Below are 21,834 nucleotides of genomic sequence, written 5' to 3' on the forward strand. Positions count from 1 at the left end.
CCAAACCCACATCCACCCACACACTCACAAACCAACGACAGCAACGGTAATGGCAACGGTAATGGCAGCGGCGGCGGAAGCGGTAACAGGACCAGTAACGGCACTCCGCAGCCCGCACTCCCGTCACGAGATGATGTCCTCGGGGCTGAGGGCCCAGAGGGGGAGGGGGGGAGGGACGGTGGGGAAGGGAAGGAGGAGGTGGAGGATGGGGAGGGGTGTGGGCAGATGCAAGGCCGCGGGGTGGGGGTAGGGTTGGGGTTGGGGTTGCTGTCGGATAAGGCCCGGCAGCGGGAGGAGCGGCGGAGGGCCGCCATGTTGCAGAGGGGCATTCAGCCGCCACCGCCCAGGGAGGGTGAGTTTATGCGCCTGTGTGTGTATGTGTGTGTATGTGTGTGTTAGGAGGGGGAGGAGGGGGAGGGAGCGCGGAGCGGGAGACGGCTTGAGGTCGATAAGGAAGTGGTTGGTTAGGGGCCCTGGGGCGCTGGGGAGTTGACCGGTTCAATAGGCCTGCGGGGGAAAGGGGCGGGGGAGGGGGAAACTGCCGACCTCCGCATCAAGCAATGCGGCCGAGGGCCCCTCCGAGGTGACGCACGAGCCGGAGCCTCATCCCGAGCAATGATTGATGTTGTACTGATTGATGTATTAGACTTCACTTTATTTGCGGAGAGAGGGGAGAAAGAGTGGGGCGGGTGACAAAAGAAAAGTGATGGGCCCTGAAGTGAGTCGGGGTTGTTGCGACCGAAGAGGGTCTGACCCCGAGATGCAGCAACCCCAACTTTTCGTGTGCCTCGAGATTTTTCCTGCCAACAGGACAATGTACGGCACGGTTTGACAAGCCACGTAGGCGGCCCCCTGCAGCCTGGTAGAACTGCCCCATACCGGCCTTACCGGCCTTACATAACATCCGCCGCCCCCAACCTCCTCTTCCCCCGCTTTCCCCTTTCCCCCCCCTCCGCCGCTCCCCCGTCCAGCCCCCCGTCCCGCCCCCTCCTTCCCGCCTGAATACTTCGACCACATCCTCCTGGATGCGCCCTGCTCCGCCCTGGGGCTGCGTCCCCGTCTGCAGCAGCAGTCCTCCGCCGCCTACCTGCGGCAGTGCGGGGCGGCTCAGAGGCGGCTGGGGGACGCGGCCGTGAGGCTGCTGAGGACGGGGGGCAGTCTGGTGTACTCCACATGCACCATAAACCCTGGTACTTGTGGGTTGGGGAGGGGGGAGGGGGGAGGGGGAGAGGGAAGGGGAATATGTGGGTGGGGATTGGGGGGGGGGCTGGCGGCGGCCTTGGACATGAGGCGTGTCAGGGCTGCAGTTTTATGGTTTCATCTTCCTTCCCATTCCCCTCTCCCGACTCCTCTCCCGAACCTGGTTAGAAGTCTAGAACTGCCACCACCACCACCACCACAACCACCACCATCACCACCACCACCACCACCACCACCACCACCACGGCGGAGCTGTTGGTGGCTTTCCAATGTTCTTGTTGCTGTTGTTGACGAGGAGGAGTTACACTGATGTGGGCGACTCGTCCTGAGAAAGGACGGCGAGCGCCGTCGGGGACCCATGCAGGACCATTATTGGTATTGTGTTTGTTGCCCTTCCTGCTGTCTGTATGAGTGTTGGCATGTCAATCTGCTGGCCAGCTCGTAGGTTATTTCCCATCGGCGGGTCATTGGCGGGTTATTTGCAGGTGAGAACGAGGCGGTTGTACGGTACCTGTTGGACAAGTACGGCAGCAGTATCCAGCTCGTCCCCGCGGGTCCGCCCTTCCTGGGGGGAAGAGGGCTTGTGGGTCGCCACCCCACCCTGGAGCAGGTGGGGCGACCGCACGGAGGGCCGGAGGAAGGGGACGCGGAGGCTCGCGTGCGCGGCTGCGGTGTTGGTAAAGCATCGAAATCAGCGGCGGCGGCGGCAGCGGAGTGCTCCGATGAGGCGGAAGGGGAGGAAGGGGACGCGGGGGGTGCTGAGGAGTGGCTGACGGAGGCGGAGGCGGCGCTGGTGCAGCGGTTCGACCCCTCGGATCCTGATCTGGATACCATCGGGTTCTTTGTTGCCAAATTCGTCAAGGTGGCGCCGGTGCTGTCGTAGAAACCCAGGAAAAGCCGCGTCCTCTCTCTCATGCTTAGCGAGGTGTGCGGGGGGGGGAGAGAAAAAAGGGTCTTCATTGGGCACATCCCTACAACCCATCAATGGCAAAAGAGATATGTAGGACGCAATCAGGCCGCAATCAGGCCTTTTTTTTCCCCGAGGTGATGTAAGGTGCGGTGATGAAACCTCAAAGGGTTACCGAAATTACTGAATAATAACGATACAGGGATAACTGAACTGGCATGTGGTAGCCAAGCGTTCATGGCGATGCTTTTTGATCCTTCGATGTCGATCTTCCCATGTCAGCACGGTCATCGTGTTCACCAAGCGTTGGGTTGTTCAGCCACCTCACTAATAGGGAACGTGAGCTAAATGGGTCTTGGCCGTCGTGAGAGTCGTTAGTTTTACCCTGCGACTGTTGGCCGGGCCGATTCCGCGTAATACGGCTCAGTACTCGAGGAACAGTGTAAATAACACTTAGATGAGAATGGTGTGAACGCGAAATTTGTATATATACATACAGATCCCTCCTCGAGCTCGATTCTCATTTTGTCGTATCTCCCTGAACCCTGCTAGGAGGGGCCCCTAGCACAGGAATCCTTCTTGACTTGGTCCGTGCCCATAGGAAGTTTGCAAGCCTTTATTCCATTACACACGATCACAAACAGTCCCGTTCGGACCGAATCACCATTTAGAGCTTTTGAGGACAAACCACTCCCGCGGGTGGGCGACCTAAGCGACCAACAACAACCCCTAAGTATCGAATGCACTGCGAAGCGTGCGAAACACACCCACACATGCGCACTCGCAGGTATGTGGCACGCACGCACGCACGCTCATGCACACCACACCACTCGAAAAGCAGTTCCATTCGAAGATGCGGATTGCCGCCACAGCAACATGTCAGTCACGCATGCGGCCAGGACCACTTATTTCGACCACCACCACCACCACAAGTGCAGGAGACATGCTGCGGGAGAGGGGATCAATTGAACACTCTGCCCCCTACCCCACCTCATTCCCCCATGATGCATCATTGCCGTCGCACCCACCCTCCTCCAGCTCCGCAATACAGATAATCGAGCCGTCCTACCATCGCAAAGAGTCACAGACCCACACAAACATCAACAACATCTGCGAAATGCCCATGGAAGCTCTTCCTCTAACCAGGAAGGAACGACCCAATAGATGCATGGCGTCCATTGCCAAGATAAGCCCTTAGGACAACATATAAGAGCGGGGGCTTATCGTGAACGCGAATCACAGCTGAATAGGGCCGACGATTAAGCGCGCGCACGCGCATGCAAATGCACCACATGCACGACCCCCGAGGTCACCTAGAGGGGACTTCAGAATTTGTAGGAGAGGGTAGCCACCATGTATGTATTAAGGCACAGTAAGCCACACGGTGTGTTCAATTGCTACTGCTCGGCCAGAGCCATTTCACACCACCAGTGCCAAACGGCGCTTACAGTTTTTGTGCTAATAAATGCTAATAACCCGCCGGCGGACCGCTCCGTTCCAAGTGACGTAACTCCGGAACTTCCCACCCAGCCTCTTCATGTCGGCGTCCAGTGGCCCCTAGACACGGGGCCGCCGCGTGGGAGAGCCGGCCACAACCCCACCACCAGCACCGTCGCCGCACAATCAGTTGGCCTTCATATCTACACCCTCACCCGCTCAACTGTGCAAAGGCAAACGTCCCCGTCCCCAATAATAATGAGGCGCGCTGGGACGAGAAGCCGCGCAAGGTAATCGGCACCACATGTGTGCTACGCGAAGCGAATGAGAAGCGCACCGTACAAGACATAAGCGCCGTGTCACATGTAGACACTCCGAAACCCCGAGAAGCATACATAAACAACAACAAACAACAACGAGCTGCTGGTTTTCAACCGCATTCTTAGCCCGCCGCCGCCGCCGCCGCCGCCTCGGTCTTGATGCCAACACCGGTCGCACGAAGAACTGCATACGTTCCATATTTTGAAAGTACACGACAGGGCACCACTTGCCCATCCAGCTCTTGACGAATCAATCCCAGGCAATCGTCGCCATCATCTCCACCATCTCCCCAGTCCTTTCAAATCGACAAATGGGCTATCGTGGGCGAGCAGGGGGGGGGGGCGCCGCCCGAGGGGTGCATATCCTGCCAGTCAGCTGTACTAACCCCCAACCAACAACGATCAGCCTCCATCATCATCATCAATATCGACTCATTGGCATCATATTGGGATCGTTAGCGCCGCCAGCAGTTTGCAGCGCAGGCGCCCGCCCGCCAACGAACCCCAGAGCCTACCTACCAATACGCCGCTGCTGCAGCAGCACTTGGCCCGGCGACCCCTTCCTCCCATCAGCCACAAGGTGCAGCCCCTGGCCTGTCAGTCGGCCAGACATAGCCAATCCGGCTCCATATCAAATCTTACCGTGCCTGGATTTTATGTACGGCACCGGAGGCGTGCCGGCATGACGCCGCACGCTATACTCCACCGACATCCTCCCACCCACCCACCTTCATCTTGTATAAGAAATGAAAAGCATTTCACTGCATGTGGTCGCTGTTTGTGTCGGTGTTCCTGTTGGTGCACAGTGAGAAGACCCGTTGCAAACGGCTGTGAGCCGCCGGACCAATCCAACCATTCATCCACAAGCCTGGAATATCGTACATGCGCAAGCACCGAGAGCATTTTCAAATACTTCCGTTCCAGACACTGCTTAACATTACTTTAAAAGGCGCTCGGGAATTTTCGCACGCAAAGAAATTCCACATACCCCAGACGCGCCTTGCACCACCACAAAGCACGACCCCCCCCCCACCTTCCCACATTCTCACCGCCATGATGGCAGTACCAGCCTGGTCTCGTAACCCCGTGTCCTTCCTTAGCTTCTTCCCGCCCGCCCCATCTCGCCTCTCGTGCCGTCTTAAGGTTGTAGAAAAACACATCGGAGCATCAGCATCACCACCTTGGCGAACCCCAGGGTGCACTAAAGCCCTCAACCCCGCCCCCCTCCGGCCACCTCACGTGCGCCCTCACCACCCTCACTCCCGGCACAGCAAACGCAACCGGGCGACACGTCTAGCCACACTTCCGGCCCTTTTCTAAGACATCTCCAAGTTAAACCAAAACCATTCCTCCCTTCCATCGCCTCCAAGAATTCAATCAACAAACTTCTGTCTTCTGCTTTGTGGCGCCCGCCCTGATGAGCTCTGTAGCGCCCCTCCCTTCCTTCCGTAGCCTGCGAGGCTTGATAGGAGCAATAATAAAAACGCTATTGCAGAGTACTGCGGAGGTGACGGGAGGCGGGGGTGTGCGCCCGGACCGGAGCACTCCGCGCAGGGCTCCGGTCCGGGCGACCGGCGGGCAACTGCTTTGAGTGGGAGCGCCGTCACCAGCCGGGACGGAGACGACCCAGGTCCTGACACCCCTCCTACATCAAACGCACCACATGTAACCCCCGAGCCCCAAAGGTGCCATCTCGTTGTCGACAAATACGTGCACATACGCTCTGCTTAGGCTTCATGATTGTTAAATTAGGCAGGCAGGGATATGCACGTTGCATCCCTGTATATGTATAATTCAATAATTTTTTAGCGCTATGTAGATTTAGAGAGTATGTCGCTGGGCCGCAGGAGACATATCCCAAACTGTGCCAAAGCGGCCAAGTCAGGTCAGGCCGGAACGGGCAGCAGCAGCACCAGCAGCAGCTGCAGCAGCTACAAGCCCGAAACAGAGGACCAACTTTCCGGTTGTCTCTGTCTGCGGAAGCTCTTCCGCCGGCGCCGCCAGGTCGCCCCCTCGGCTGCCGGCCTCCTGGCCCTCTCTTCTGCCCTCCTCCTCCTCCTCCGCTTCCCCCTTCTTCCCACTCCTCTTCCTTCACAACCCTAAAAACCCTAGCGGCTCTGCCCGCTGTTGCTGCTCATCAAAGCGGCCTCGGAAGCAGCCGCCACCTGCTCACTCCCCGACCCTCTGACTGCACCCGCACCCGCACCTGCCGCGGCAGCCACCGCCGCACTCCCGCCCTGCTCCTTCACCTCACCACTGCTACCGCCAACCCTCTCCTTGCCCCGAGATGCCCCCTGACAGGAGCCAGGATCATCCTGGCCCAACGAAAGCTGCGAGGTGCTGTCCGTGGGAACCACCACCCGCCCCGCCCCGTCGCTGGCGGCGCTCCCCGAAGGAGCCCCCGACGCTCCCCTCCCCAACTTATCGCTGCCGGGGTAACCGTACCCTGCCTTGGCGCTGCTAGAGCCCCCAGCCCCTCCCGACCCTGCGGCGGCGCCCGGGGCCCCTCCGGCTGCGGCTGCTGCTACCATGGGGCGATGTCGGTCATTAATGCTGCTGCCCGCTGACCCGGCCCCTGCAGAGTGCGGTAGTCGGGAGTTCTCTGCGCCGACACTGATGTTGGCGTTTGAGCGCTGAGAGCAGTTGCTGGAGGGCGCCTCGCATTCGCCTTGGACGAGCTGCGGAAGGACGAAGGGATGAGGATGGGGGTGGCCGGTTTGGAGGGGACTATCGAGGTATGTGTGCGTGTATGTGGGAGGGCGGAGGGGACCCGGGATGCGGGACTCAAGTCCATCACCTCACTTTCCCCCTTCCTTGGGAGGGAGCTGTGAATGTCCCGGAAGGCAAGGGGGCACATTGCGGGGCGCGGGGGGGAGGTGGGGGGGGGCCTTGTTGGGGGAGAGCTGGGGGAGGAGACAACACCCCGGGGTGTGTGTGGATCGCACGTAAGGTGCAAAACAAGCTACAACTCACACCCTCCCTTCCCATTCCGCCCCCTGCCCGCCTCACCTGCAGCACCAGGGTGAGCTGCTTCGCCAGCTCTGCCGCTGCTGGGCGCCGCTGCGGATCGGGGTCCCAACACTGGAACACGGAGGGACAGACGGACAGACAAACCAAGAGTACGATTGAGGCGATATGTGCGGGAGGAATGGCAGCCTGATGGGCCGCGCAAAGATGCATGTGTGTGCGTGTGTGTGTGGGGGGGTGGGAGGGCCAATTAGGGGCCTCGTCACCCAGAAAGCCGTAGTAGTAACGCACTCCTTATCCCACGCCGCCCAGGAAGGGAAAGCTCCCGCCGCCCGGTGTGGGTGGAACACATGGACCGTCGCTTGTGGGCGACATGACCGACAACACATACACACACACGCCTGTGTTACACAACGCAACGCAACGCAGCGCTGCTTTGCCTCCCTACGTACTACTGCCCCTCGCCATTCCCCCCTCCTCCCCTCCCCTTCCCTTCTCTCCTCAGGTTGCTTCCCCCCCGCCCTCGCCCCAGTCCACCCCACCTGGTGGATCAGCTTCCTCAGTTTGGGCGGGCACCGGGCTGCATCCAGCTTGCTCAGCGGCAGGCGGTGGTGGCGCACCGTGATGGAGTAGGCAATGGCCACCATGCTGCAACCCTCCCAAGGGACACTGCCGGTGAGCATCTCCCAAAGAATGACACCTAGGGGGCCGGGCGGGCAGGAAGGGGGCAGGGGATGGGGGGGGGCGGGGGAGTGGAGAGAGAGAGAGAGAGAGAGCAATACGGATGCGGAGTAAGGGACCCAGTGGTTGCGGACAATGTGTGCGGAGTGTCGTCGGAGCCAAAGCGGAAGGGGAAGGGATGCTGTTAACGAGAAAAGGGGGTGTGACAGGCCGGCCGTTAGGAAATGTGGCACACTTTCTATGCCAGGCTTGGTGCTGCCCACTCATCCCCTTGTCACACAGAGCCCATGTCCCATCGCCCTCTCGACGCAGCCGCCCCCAACGCTACTCACCCAACGCGTAGATATCCGCCTTGTGCGTGATTACGTAGTTGCTGGCGTCAAATGCCTCTGCGGAGTGAAGAGAGGAGGGGGAAAGACGAACCACGTGAACGAGTGAAGCTGCTGCCAAGACAAGAAAAGAGTGTACAAGCAGGAAGCAGAACTGAGGGGGAAGGAAAGAGGGACCATGAGGCCATTCTCCTTTCCCTCCTCCAGCTATAACTCTTACACCACCACCACCGTCGTTTTCATTACCACCATCGCCACGGCCATCACCGTCACCACCACCACGACCATACCCCGGCGGAGGAGTAGTGAAAGGGCTGCTTGACCGGACCCAACTCGTTACTAAGATGCACCCATCACTGTCTGATTGGTTGCGCATCGTAACACACATATATACACGCACACGCGCACACACACACACACACACACACAGGCTCACACCAACTCCTTGCCTACATGTGCTGCCACGTCCGGCGCTCACATCTGGGCTCCCTCCCCTCCCCGCCCCTCCCCGTTCCCAGCCCTCGTTTCCCGTGCATATATTCCCCCCCCATACACACACACACCACATACACCCTTCCCCACACGCACCAGGTGCCATGTAAGCGGGCTATCCGGAGAAGTGGGGGCCGGAGACAGCGGCGCGGGTTTCAAGAAGCAGAAGCACCGCCCAGACCATGAGGGGAAAGGTGATACAGTACGGCAGGGAGGGAGAGTGAGGCACAGTGAGGGAGATGAGGGCATTGGAGGGAATCACACGCAAAGGAACAGCCGGAATCAGCTGCCACGGCGTCCAAAAGGTCCGAAGCTGGCCCCAGTGAGTCCTAAGTGGTGATGAAGTCATCGACTCCTGGTTCCGGAAATAAAGCCCCATTATTACGTTACCGACATTTTTGCAGTATAGTCGTCGTCAAGGGTGGGGTTGACGAGGGTGGGGTTGAATAGCAAAAAGTCCCGCCCCACCAGCCCCTTCCCTTCCCCCTGAGCCCCCTTGGGCCTCGTGAGCTCTCTCCCCCCCTCCCCCCCTCCCCCTCCCGCCCGTAACCCTCCCGGGCCTCTCACCGTGCCCGCCTCGGGGTGCCGGGTGACCAGCACGGTGCTGCGCAGCCGGGACAGACCAAAGTCCTGAGGGAAGGGGGGGAGGAGGAGGGTGTCCAGGGAAACAGGAAGAGGGAGGTAGGCAACTTGGGAGAAAAGAAGGGAATGCGCACAAGTAGAACACAGCTAGCTAGCTGGCCAGTAGAACATGTACTTGCCAATGCAGTACACGATGACGGAGGAGAGTCCTATGATGCAACTCATGTACAACTCAGCTGCTGACGTCCGGGGTGGGGGAGAGGGGGAGAAATGAACTGCCCAAGTCCGGGGTGGGTGGGTAGTGGGTGGGTCGCGGGTGGGTGGAAAAGCAGAGCGACAAGACCCAAACAGAACGACGGGACGCGTGCTGCTGCTGGCCTCTTCAAATGTCCGAGTCAGCGACTCTCTTCCGTTCTTTCCTCCTATTCCACCTTTAGATACCCCTCCGCCCTCCCCTACCCTCCGCCCTCCGCTCTCTCACCGTCAATTTCGCAATGGGCCTGGGTGAATCCGTGTTGGACAGCAGCACATTGCCCGGCTTCAGGTCACGGTGCACAATGGTGGGGTGCAGGTACGCCAGTCCGCGCGCAATGTCGGCGGCTATGTGCAACACCGTGGGCAGTGGCATCAGGTCCCCCGACTTGGCATGCACCATCCGCTCCAGGGAGGTGTCCATCAGCTCCATCACCAGACACAGCCGCGGGGGTTTCAGACACGCCGCCAGCAGCCGCACCACATTGGGGTGCTGGCAGCGACCCAGCACCTAAAGATGCGGCGGGGGAGGCCGGGAGAGAAAGAGAGAGAGCGCGAGCGGTCAGGGCGCGTGCAGGATAGGGCGGTGCACCCTAAATCAGCCACCTCAGAGGCAGCAGCTGCCTACTTAATAACGTCCAGAGTAGTCAAACAAAGAGAGGGAGGCGGGGAAGAGCCAGGAACAGGGAGAAAAAAAGAAGCAGAGTCAGCGGAGCAGCAGCAGCAGCGGTTTCCTAACTGTTAAACCCTCCCTCTCCACCCTCTCCTCTTGTCTCCTCCCTCTCCCCACCGCCGCCGACCTTTCCCCCTTCATCTCCGCCAAGCCACCCCTCACACACACATGCACAAACCAACTGCAACCCCAAGCACCGCGCCTTACCTCCACCTCCTGCGCAAAACTGTTCACTAGCGAGTCCGAGGGCCCGCTCCACTCGTCCACATCCACCACCAGCTTCACCGCCACGCGCTGCCCGCCGTACAACCCCTCCACGACACGGCCGTAGGAGCCCTTGCCGCGGATGATGGGCAGCAGCTTGACCTCCGTGTCGCACTGCACATCCAGCTTCAGGTCGGAGCGGTGCGGAGTGAAGGGGGTCACAATCACCAGCGGACTGCTCGAGTCCAAATCTGTGGAAGGGAGGGGAGGGGAAGGGGGGAAAAGACGAACCACGAACGAATGAGGCTGCTGCCAAACAGGAGGAGGGGTGGGGGAAAGCGAGGAGGAGGAGGAGGAGGAGGAGGGGGGTGAGGAAACACATGCAAGGAAACAAGGAGTTAACAGCCGCCGCCGTCATTTGAAGTCATAAGGAACTGCAGGGTAGTCCGACGTGAGGGGGAGGGGGAGGCGAGGAGGGGGAGGGGGGCCTGCCACAAGAGGGGCCGGGGCGCCGTGGCCCGAAAATGATGGCCCGTACTTCCTGGAAGGAGGAAAATGGAGGAGTTGCTGCACTGCTGTTAGTGTGACAGCACTCCAGGGGGGTTGGAGGGCTCACACCCGTTCTCCGTCCGCTCTTGCTTCCCCTCGAGGCTGCACAAGGATGGATGGATGGATGGACGCCACAGCAACGCCTCATTCCCCGTACGTATGTACGTATGTATATGTATGTATGCCACCCCGGGGAAACGTGCTGTGTGTACGTGTGTATACCCTCTTACCTGTGCTGCTCAGCACGCACGTGCCGACCCCACTGGGCAGGATGATGTTACGGCCGGTGCTGGGCTGCTGCTGCACGGAGCTGGTCGCCCCAGTGCTGGGCGGCAGCTTGTTGGCCAACGCCGTGGAGGTGGACGCCGGGCTGCACACGCTGGTGCTGGCGCGCGAGGTGCCAGTGTTGGCTTGGCCTGGAGGCAGCTGCTTGCAGACCGTGGTGGACTTGCCGTCGCCCTTATCATCACCGTCGCCAGTGGCATCGCCGCCGTTACCCTCAGGAGCGCTTGCGGCCGCCCTGTAATGGTTTTTGGTGTTGTGTGTGTATGTGTGTTGGGGGAGTTAGGAGTTAGGGGGCCCGTATGTGGGGTGGTAGGGGGGAGATCATATGATGCAAAGAGCACTGAGAGCCACTTCGTGTCGGTGGTTCGACGACCGAAATTTAAAGGTCTCCAAAGTAATACGGACCTCGTAGGAGATCAAAGTTTTTTTTGTGTGTGTATGTGTGTGTTGGGGGAGGTAGGGGCCTCGGGGGGAAAGGGTAATATATACGGAAGGGGAAATACGCAATGGGGTCAATAGGGAAAAGTGCCACCCCCAAAACCCCCAAAGGCATTGCTCCACGGGTTACTACAGTCGATACAACACACACACACACCACTTCCTCCTCCAGCCACACGGTCCAACCCCCTCGGGGCCCCCATACACACACGCACACGAGTGCGCCACCGGGCCCCGAGTGTGCTGGCACCCGTGCAGATTGTGCATGTGTATGCCTGCCTGCCTGCCTGCCCGTCTAGTGGCCTTCCTGCCTACCTGCCACCACCCAGGGGAACCCTCCGACCCACCCACCCACTACCCATCTACTTGCCTACTACTTACCTAACAGCGTACATGCACATCTTACAGGCCAGCTCACTCAGCTGCATGTGCAGGGCCCAAGTACCGCTCCTGCTCTCTCCCCCCCACACACAACATGACTGGACGCCGGCAATTGCCTTCCCTTCCTTTCCTTGAGTTTGATTAGTTCTTCTTTCCCCGCCTACCTCGCTACCCCAGGTCTGTTCCCCGCATACACAGTGGCCCCCGGTAGCCCCTCCTACGGAACCACAACGACCGACCCGTCCATCGCGCCTCCCCTCCCCTCCCCTCCCCTCCCCTTCCCTTCCCTTCCCTTCTACGACGTTTTCAAATAATTGAAATTTCCAAACAACATCCAAGAACCCAGCCACCCTCTCCTCTCCAAAACCCCACACGCAACCCCCGGTAACATGAAGCTCGCGCTCGCGGCATTCATTCCGAACTGAGATGCGGTCACATGGCCACACACGGAGACACTCAAGTACGCCCCAAAGCCACAAACCGCCCAAAGACGCCTCAAGCCCCCTCCGGGCCGTCGGTCTGACAAAGGCGGACAGGGAAAGGGGTGATTGCTGCCGAGGTGAAGCGCGCTGCCCTACCTCTTGCTTTCCTCGTATGCCGCTTTCCGCTGCTCCGCTGCGCGGCGACGGCGAAACCGCACTACCAACAGCATCGCCAGCGTTATAACGCCCAATACCACCACACCTTCGGGGAGGGGGTTAAAGCAGCCGACAGTTAGCAGATTGCCTAATTATGATTAAAAGAGGAGGTACAAAGGAGGGAAGGAGACGAACCACACACACACACACAAGTGGGAAGCTGATACCCTAGGGATAGAAGGATACTACATGCATGGATATCTTCGGGGGTAGGGTGGGGAAAAGAGGATTATGTGACGTTTCAAAGCCAAGGTTAAAGTTGCTAAGAGCGTTGATGTCCTGCGTTGTATCAAAGGGTGTTGCTGCTGAAGACGTGTTGTTTACTGGTAGAAGTCAACCAATGAGAAAACCATGTAAAACGATCGCCTCGGACTGAAACTGTCCACCGCTACTACCACCACACGTGAGTGCAAACCCATCCAACCCCCATCCCCTCTGCCCTCCGCCCAGATTGTGGACCAGCTCGTTACCTGCGACTACTCCGGCCACTACACCCGTCAGCGTTCCGGGGCTCTTCTTCTCCACTTTCACCACGGGGGGCCCGAAAAACGGTGAGGGCGAGGTGCCCGGCGTGCCCGACGTGGCCGACGTGGGGGTGCGCGGAAACCTGCTCATGCGGGTAAGGGGGCCGGATGTGCGGTAATGGTCAGCAACCACCATCACGACCATGCACCTCATCATCCCGGCCGCCGTCGCCATCACTTCACGAGACTTAAGACGTGCCGTGACCCTCACTTCAGTCGTAAGTCTTAAGTCACGTGTGTGTGGAGGGTCCTTCACGTCACGAGGAAGGTGGCACGACCACGACATGGTGGTGCCGCACGTGGAGCCGCATAGAGAACGACGCCATCATCACAAACGTTTTTTGACACACTTGTGATGATGTGAGGTGGTGGTGGCCCTCACACTCGCCCTCGCAGGCACGGGTGAGGGTGAGGGTCTCGCACGGCTCGTCACCGGCCCAGAATGCAGACACGCCGCCCCCACCTCCTCCACACACCAAAAGAGTCATCACTTGTTGCGCCCGCCCTTCCCGGCACAGGTGCAGCAGTATCGGGAGCCCCCGACGGCCCCCGAATGAGAGAGATCCGCAAAGCGAGGGGTGTGCGGACCGCCGTCCGAACCCCTCCCCCCTCCCCCCACATACATCACATACCCACTCCCAAAGAGACACATATCCCGCGAGCGACTTGCATAACAGTTCGAGGTGTCTCCTTTCCTCTTCCCCCCCAGCTTTCGCGTTCGCCGGTACAAGTAACAACCCCCACCCGCCCCCTGTTGCACCCCCAACCCCCACCCCACCCGCCCTCTTCACCAAATCCAAAACCCACAAGGACAGGTAGCAGCCCAGCGGGCCCAGCTGGGTGACGCATTCATCGGTCATCTGCCGCTCGCAGAGGTACGGCACACGCAGCATGTACAGCGAGTACCGCGTCGTCGTGGCTCGTCCAAATGCATCAATGTCAAAGCCCCCCACCGCCACGTCCGCATACATGCCCACGTCGGGCCAGCAGCGGGAAATGGGCGGCACGGTGCTGCTGTTGGAGTTGATACAGCCGACCTGCGTGGTATTGTAGGCAAGTTGCTTCCCTGGCAGGTTGCTCGGCCGGACGATTGACGACATGATTTCGGCCTGCATGTTCTTGGGGACACAGATGCCTGCGAGAGGGCGCGCCAGGAGCGGAGTGGAGGGCAGGGGAGGGGTGAGGGAAGGGGTGAGGGCAGGGAGAACACGCACAACAGGGAGACAGAGACGAGGCGGAGGGGGAATGGGGAAGAAGGGGGGAGGGAGAGAGATCATACGTATATGTTGGCCACTGCCCCCTCAAAAGTACGTCAATGTAAATGGCGGGCCTAGTCCATTGAAACCCTAAGCCCATTCAAACCGCTCCAAGCGGTAGGGCCGGTGCAAAACTTGTCAAGCTGCGCCTGCCAGCCTTTCAAACCCTGGAGGTGCTTCCGAAAGCCCACGCAAACTTACGCAGCATGAGGATCGCATCCTGCATAATGACGAGCGCCCCTGCCTCGCTCGTGGAGGTTGCCACAATGTCGAAGCCGGGCGACTGTCCCAGAGGTGTCTGCCGGAAGTCGTGAACCACGACATACTGAAAGATCAGAGCTGTGTTGTTTTCCAACCGGATCTGCAGGAAGTGGGCGCCGGGAAGGCAGGAAAGCCGCGTGTAAGGAGGGGGCCCCGGCAGTGCGGGCTCAGGACAGTGGGTGGACACGATGGTTACCTGCTGGCTGCTTTCCCAGCTTTGGGTGTCGCTTTGATGGCTAAAGTCGCTAACGCCACGAAAGACCGTGTCAATCCCATAACTTCCAGGCGGTAGTATGCACAATCAAAGCCTTCTTTCGCAACAGAGCTTCCTGACATCCCGAAAACTTCTGGAGAACAACTGTCCAACATTAGGAAAACTGCCCTTTTAGTTCAAAACCAAAAAATGAACACGGTCAGAGTCATCTGCGCTATGTAACCGGCCTTATGCCCAAAAACCGAGTCGCCGTTCTTCAAACTAATGCTCTACAGAAAGCCCATGCGCAATCCCACATGTAACCCGTTTCCCCAGCAGGCGCCCCACCTTGCCCTTAACAAAGTTGAGTTCCAGAAGTGGCCAGGATGTTTGCGGTCCAGGAGTTCCACTTATCGTAAGGTTCGTAGACCTTGCTATGACTGTCGACGGAAAGTCTGATTCGTTCACTTCAACCTTGGACACAAGCCAGGCGAAGGTCTTCAAAGGATTTGCTAATGCGTCTGCCAGCTCCTGACCAGTCGTGACGACTACAACGTTCGGGTCAGTTAAGCTGGGCATCGGCATTGGTGGAGCCGGTGGTGGAGGCTGCGCAACACCGAGCATGGGTACCGCTGTCATCAGCAGCAACGCAAGCCAGGCCCTTGCCATTGAAGCGACTGTTGTTGATTTCATTATAGGGGCATACGCAGCTTGCGGCTGCACGCCCGGACCGTCCTCAAGTGCCCATACGGGTGGGCAGGCTGTGACCCCTAGGAGAATTGAAGGCCTAATGTGGTTTTCATGACTCCTATGGTCAGATATTTATTGGAATACGTAAGCCAGGAACATGGTCTGGGAAACGATATCTGACCATGACCTGGCTGAAGTTCACGACAATTCCACTCATACGATGTAGTTCGCAAAATATTCCAGGACCGACACCCTATGAGCAAGGCGCTGACACTATGTCCAAGCTACATACATGAGATTCACTCCATGCTCTCAGACATTTTTGAAGCCCTGCGGTGCATCAGCCGGGACCAAAATGCTCTACGTGAAAGCGAAATAGCTTGATGGAATGCGCATGACTTGATCTACTTTATTCTACAAACCTAAGCAATGACACATTGTCAGGACTTCCGCGTCAAAATACAAGACCCTCAGCTGTAGTGCTGCTGTCCTCATGGTTGCTAGCTTTTGGTGACTCCGTGAATCTGTTTCTGTGCTGCCTTCGCTAATCCGGCAAGGGTGCGGCTTGCAGGTGCCACCCGACGCTGCACGCTCCCCATGCCGCTGGCGGAGTGTTGCCGGAACCTTTTACCCAGGCATGCCAAAACCTGATCTCGCTCGTGATTCACCCAGGTAGAGTTCAAGGCCCACTCCCACACCTTTTGTGTACAAGCCATTTGGAAAACTCAGCCACTGGTAACTTATTTTTGGTTTGGGGAATTATGCGTTGCTCCACACCTGTGCAGTGTGAGGGGGATATTCTGCCTTGCTCCACGTGCAGCATAAGGAGATGGTGGTCGGACGCCTCAGTGCTTTACAGTGCAAACTATGTCCTTGGGGTCGTACCCAGGGTTGGCAGATCCAGTGATTCAATGCGCAGAGGGTTGCAAAAGGGGTCTAATGCCCCAATCCTGGGGTTGGGTAGTGGTCAGCCATCCTCCCATCCTGGCAGGGGTGACCGACTCCCATCCCCCATCTAAAGGCCCGGTGCTAATCCCATCCCTCAAGACAGGTTTCCCATCCTGCCAGCCAGGGTCCCATCCCCAATCTCTTCGGCCAGGGTTTCCAATCCCATCCTGCAGCTGTGTTGATAATCGAAAGCTGTCAGCCAGGGTTCCATCCCCATCCCTTGAGCTGGTGTCACAACCTTCATCCTGGTCTGGTCTGGGTTGACACTACTGCGATTCGCGGTTTAAGGTCCTGGGTTCGATTCCTGGGGAGACCCCCGAATTAGTCGGGAGCGCGAGATTATGGCTAGCTGCTGAGATGTGGAGTTGAGGTCGCAGTTGATGGACCAGATTCGCACGCTGGATTGGTGGCGATTGCCGAACCCTCCGTCTCTTCGGTTGTTCGGGTGAATGGATGAGGAGGGGTCCTAGACGGCTGGACCCGCCGCCTTGGACTTACAGTTCGTATGGCGAAGTATAGTGTGGTAGTGGTGGATGGTGCTATAAGATGATAAATCGTAGAACTGACAATGTGATAAAAGCGGCCCAGAAGCCTCCTACTCTGTAACATAACACAACCTTCATCCAGCTACAAACCTACTCCTTACGTTTACACAGGTGCTGTAATATCGGGCTTTCTCTTTAGGGGAATGACCAGGGTTATTTTCTATTTCCCCGAGATATTTTTCTCTTGCTCTATGGCTTACTTCCTCTAGCGTCAAGCAGACTGAAGCGACAAACGCTCTTTGAAGCGGATCTCGGCCGAGGGAGAACTTGCAGCGCAGAGGTCTATGTATCTGTTTGCACACTGGTTGTTAATGCACATAGCGCGTCGTCCTAACGGAGGAAGGAGAGTTATGTTCAATGGATGGCCACAACAACAAATAATTACGCTGTGGTTAGTATGGCAGAACAAACACGGGTGTTCTGTCAAAATGTCCATGGTTTGGAACGCGGGATGATGAAGAAGGACCGGTTGCACCAATGGTTCACCCCCAGTACAGGTGGTCAGCTGCACAGTCGGGCACCGATGTTTCACGTTGGATACGCCAAAGCGCAATGGAAAACAACCTGATAAGGTTATGATAAGTCAGGCATTCCGATTGGAATGCTTTTGAGTCGACTTGAACAACTGCGCAAGTTTGCTCCTATCCACTACGACATTTTGTCCCATGCACAGAGTTGCGTGGAGTTGCGCCACAACGAAACAATGAAGTTTGAAAATTTCCCTGGATTGTGCATACTGGCTTCGGGATGCGGTACGGCATGATGTGGCCAGCTGTACGGCCAGCATGTGAATACACCGCCAGTAGGGACCGCAGAATACACACAAACGTTCTGGTCTTTTTCACAGTGTCCCAAACTCTGCCTTGGAAAACGAACACTTTGTTTAGCGCAAACTACAAAGGACTGTTCACACATGACTGGCCCTATTTAACTTTTGCTAGCAGGAGGCGATTTGCTTGTTGATGAAGTATTTTTGAAATCTGTTAACATGGTTTTGTAGGCAAGTAGGGCTGGTCATCCGTGAAAAGCTGTCTGTCAAACAGCTCGACGATCTTTCAATATCTCCTCTGTTAAGGCATATGTTGGCACATACGTTGGTGCCGTGGATGTGCGTGGGCCGGACAAGGTAAGAATGTTGTTCTGACTGCGGAACTGGCGGAGCGCACCATAGGTTCATGTCTCTCCTCATTTACACCAAGTCGCTTTCCATGCCTGTCTCATGCCCATGTAATTATAATAGGATATCCTGCAATGGTTGACGAGTCGAAATGCACGGGCCGGGTGAAGTCCAAGACCCACGTCGAGAGCATGCCTTGGCTGCACCTATTGCACTGCCGCTGCAATGTGGCGGCCTGCGTCTGTTCATGCAAAGCAATACATGGGAATGGTACACGCCACATTTCATCTTGGACCTGGTGCACGAGCTTGTTGCACCAGGCTGCTCGACCTGGATCCGTGTTCTTGTGCCGCTGCAAACATGCGGGTCCAGGCCACTTCCTTTTACGATGAGGAGACGGATGGACTGGCAGAGGGCAATGCATGGCGATGAAATGTGATTCTCAACCTGCTTTTGTTGTACGGAAAGGACAGAGCCTCCAAGGGCTATTTTTTTGCGAGATGTGTGCGGGAGTATCAGGCGGGGAATGTGAGGCAGGCCGTGGTGCTATTGAAGGCAGGTATAGGCTACATCTGGTTCAATGATGTGCTGAACTGGCCAGTGTTCTTTCTCCGGGAGCGCCTTTCGTTTGTCCGATGAGCTTCAATGGGGATCCTGTGCGCAGAATCCACACGGCAGTGTCATTGCCTATATGGACCCTGCCGTTCGTCACCTTGTTTAGTCGCATTGGGAGCGTGCCAGGCATGAACTCGTGGGCACATGTCAGGCCTGTACCCCCCGCGGTAGGGGTTGAGGAGGGCAGTAACACTGCATGAATTGAATAAGTCAAGCCCTGGTTTGTTGTGTTGTTTGCAATGAGTGCCCGCCATTTGGTGTGAAGCTAAAATGCATGGACGAGTCTGATGTTAGACTCCCTAGCCTAGATTCGATGCTGCCAACTCATAGAATTTCCTTGTGTTTGTGTTTGGTTTGTTATGTACCGCGACTTATAAGCAGAGGTCTAACATTTATATGCATGACGGCCTGGTGAGGTGGCTGATGTTGGTGCATGCACCGATGATGGCCAGGCTATTGGCAGACAGCAGTGGTGCAGCCTGCAGGGGCCGCTTTTGGTGAGATGTGCTCATGTGTGTCAAGTGGGTAATGGGAGGCCCGATGTGGTGCTGGTGAACATGGGCATGGGCTAGACCTGGACATCTGATTATGGTGCTGTTGGGCAGGGGTGCCTTGCTTTGTGAAGACATCTCTCGGTGTTTGGTTTACCGTGTATTGCTGACCCATGAGTTGAAGTGTGTGAGCTAAATTGGCCATGACAACGTGCATGTTTGGTACTGGCTTTTGCCACCATTTAAACACTTTTGCCAGACGCTGTGAGATGCACCATAAGTAACACCACACTAAGTAAGCAACTATGGACAACTAACCATCCCTCCTTGGTCTGTTGCAGTCCTGTCAGTATTCCCCATTCTGCACCTGCAGCCTCATCTTACAGCAGAACCAAACATCCTAACCCTCCAGCTGTGTCCCCAATCCTCACCCTATGGCAGCAAGCCCATTCTAAACCTGCGACAGCCTGCAATCCCCATCCTGTCAGCCAGGGTCCCATCCCCATCCTTGGTCAAGGTTTCAATCCCCATCCCGCTGACAGGGTTCCCATCTCCATCCTCACCCCGACAGCAATCCCCATCCTAAAAGTAGTGTAGCACGCCTAATCCCTAATCCTTGCGTTGGGCCCCACATCCCCCCCTGACGTCGTCACCCTATTCCCCATCCCAACTGACCAGTACCTGCCCCCAATCCCCAATCTTTGCAACCCTCTGCATTGAGGATGTGACATCCCCTAGGAGTCCCATTGAATGGTTCGGGTGAATGGTCTGGCCCAATTCTTGATATTGGGTTCCACAATTCCTGACAAGTTGGTAGAAGCGGTCTCATTTTGGTTGTGCTGCTGTACCCTCCCCCATTCCCCCGGAATGGGCAAAGGGCTTAGGTGAGGTTTCAGGGGACGGGTATGGGGTGGAGACCCCCAGCAGATCTTTGGCTTCAGGAGCACAGGAAGGCCCAGTCTCAAATGAATCAGAGGACGATGTGGGGGATGAAGTTCCTCACCACTTGCTGTAAAAGCAAGGGTTGCTGGCATGGAGGGCTGGTTCCAGCTGCATTCAGATCCGATGTGGGGTTGAAAAGTACCCATCGGCGGATGCAGATCCCGTGATAACCCCAGGATACTGCATTCAGGCAGGTCACTAGTGCAGAGATTGTCTAATGTGTCTAAATGCAAATGTTGTATATAATGCCTGATCTTACCATGCGGCCCCCTCCCCCAAGCGACCCCAGACCTCACGGCAAAAGAGTGCAGGACGGTGGAAAAGCAGCATATGTAGTGCATACTGTCGGGCACAACATGTAGGCAACTCTGCAACCATCGCAACTACTTTGTCAAGCTCCTCTCAGAGCCATGTTATAGTTTGTGACGCATAGGAAAGGCAATTCATTGTCGTACTGTAGCATCGGAGTCACACACCACCACCACCTGATCCCAAGAGGTGCAAGTTCTCAGCAGCAACATCAGCAACAAAATGCACCAGCCGGCAATCCTCAGCGTGAGAAGACGTAATACAATGACGACACTAAGGGCTGCAGGTCAACCAGCTGCAGTACTGGCACAGCCGCTGCCAAGAGATGATAATTCGGACAGTTAAGGATACCTCTCACATCTCACACACTTAAACCTTACATTACACATATACAGACTACAACGTACCTGAAAACCCCTCAATACACAGTCCTGCAAGTCACAGACGCACACAGAAGTGCCCCGACCTCCCAAACCCCACAAACACTCCCAACAGTCCCCAAGGACCCACTTCTCCAGTGCTCAACAGCTCCCCCCAGCATTACTACCATGGCCACGTAAGCAACCAGCCATCATTTCTATCAACCCCTCACCATCGACCCGTCCGGTCCATAAATATCGCCACCACCACCATCACAATCGACCCACACGGTCTCAGCCCCCGGCTCCGATCTCGTCCCTCAAGGAACGCACCTGCGCCATCAACACTGCGTGTGCGCTTGCAAAGTCATACCCTCCCATGGCCCAGCCCGGAGACGGAACCGCCGCCTCCCCATACCTGACACCCGTACATGCCGTCACTCCTGCTCCCCTTTCCCCCGCTCTCGCTGTCCCCCCTGGAGTGGTCCTGCCGCCCCCGCTCCTCTGCCTATCCCTACCCGGTTCGCTGTCGCTGTCCGGCTCCATCGTCCCACACAGCGTGCAGTCCGTGGCACCACCGCCGCCTGGGCACACAGTCCCTGGGGTCCCGCCGGCAGTGGCGGGAGCGGTCGCCACACCCTTGCACGCCCGGGGACCCAGCTGAGACCGCCGGCCCTGAGGTGACGTAGCCGCCGCCGCGGCTGCCCTGACGTGTGCGCCAACCGCTGCCTCCAAGTGCGACGTGGAGATGCTGCACAGCGGTGCAGGTGGAGGCAAAGGTACCGGCTCAATGGGCTCCCCGGCCCAGCAGCCGCGGCTGACGGAGGGCCGGGTACCCCCGCCGGCTCCAGCTGCAGGGCTCCCCGCCTCCTGGGTGCGCTCAGACACACCATGCACTGTGCTGCCGCGACCGGCGGCGGCACGCTCCGTACGGTACGGCATGATGCGTCGAAGCGACCGACGCCAATTAATCTTGTGTGGTGATGGACGCAGGTCACAAGTAACTAGGGTTGGCAAAAAAACGATATTTGAAAACCCAAATAGCATAGTATGGTAAGAAATTGTACTATTTCTAGCAATGTAATACTATGATACTATTCCTAGGGAGGTGCACGCTCCCAGTAGAAGGGGGGTGTACGGCAACTGTTGCAACCGTTGCAACTGAAAATTATGTGTTGGAAAGGTCTTCTTTTGTTCTTCTATGATAATCTACTTAGGCATAGGATAGCGGATCGCTGCAGTCCTCCAG

At 57.4% G+C, this 21,834-nt stretch overlaps 3 protein-coding genes across 3 annotated transcripts in view; 2 read left to right on the forward strand and 1 right to left on the reverse strand.

Moving 5' to 3' along the window:
• Positions 1-1,189, forward strand: part of VOLCADRAFT_43107 (uncharacterized protein) — a gene marked incomplete at both ends in the record, with an annotated part of 1,846 nt that extends 657 nt beyond the window's left edge. Inside the window, 2 exons of the mRNA XM_002955448.1 lie at positions 199-217; positions 972-1,189. Coding sequence (XP_002955494.1) covers positions 199-217; positions 972-1,189 — 237 coding nt within the window. The remainder of the gene's footprint in view (positions 1-198; positions 218-971) is intronic.
• A 4,496-nt stretch (positions 1,190-5,685) lies between these two features.
• Positions 5,686-15,238, reverse strand: VOLCADRAFT_96407 (uncharacterized protein; the record flags this gene model as incomplete). Its single annotated transcript, XM_002955492.1, has 15 exons — positions 5,686-5,726; positions 6,071-6,542; positions 6,874-6,945; positions 7,374-7,531; positions 7,845-7,901; positions 8,430-8,448; positions 8,901-8,963; positions 9,397-9,678; positions 10,048-10,295; positions 10,824-11,113; positions 12,276-12,381; positions 12,806-12,942; positions 13,667-13,994; positions 14,317-14,476; positions 14,918-15,238. 15 exons carry the CDS (start codon positions 15,236-15,238, stop codon positions 5,686-5,688), a joined length of 2,754 nt encoding a protein of 917 aa, XP_002955538.1.
• A 3,625-nt stretch (positions 15,239-18,863) lies between these two features.
• Positions 18,864-21,274, forward strand: VOLCADRAFT_106830 (uncharacterized protein; the record flags this gene model as incomplete). Its single annotated transcript, XM_002955449.1, has 4 exons — positions 18,864-18,981; positions 19,654-19,734; positions 20,722-20,782; positions 21,068-21,274. Exons 1-4 carry the CDS (start codon positions 18,881-18,883, stop codon positions 21,272-21,274), a joined length of 450 nt encoding a protein of 149 aa, XP_002955495.1. The 5' UTR covers positions 18,864-18,880.
• Between the last annotated feature and the right edge of the window lie 560 nt (positions 21,275-21,834).

This window comes from Volvox carteri (genome assembly GCF_000143455.1).
Source record: "Volvox carteri f. nagariensis unplaced genomic scaffold VOLCAscaffold_52, whole genome shotgun sequence".
NCBI lineage: Eukaryota > Viridiplantae > Chlorophyta > Chlorophyceae > Chlamydomonadales > Volvocaceae > Volvox > Volvox carteri.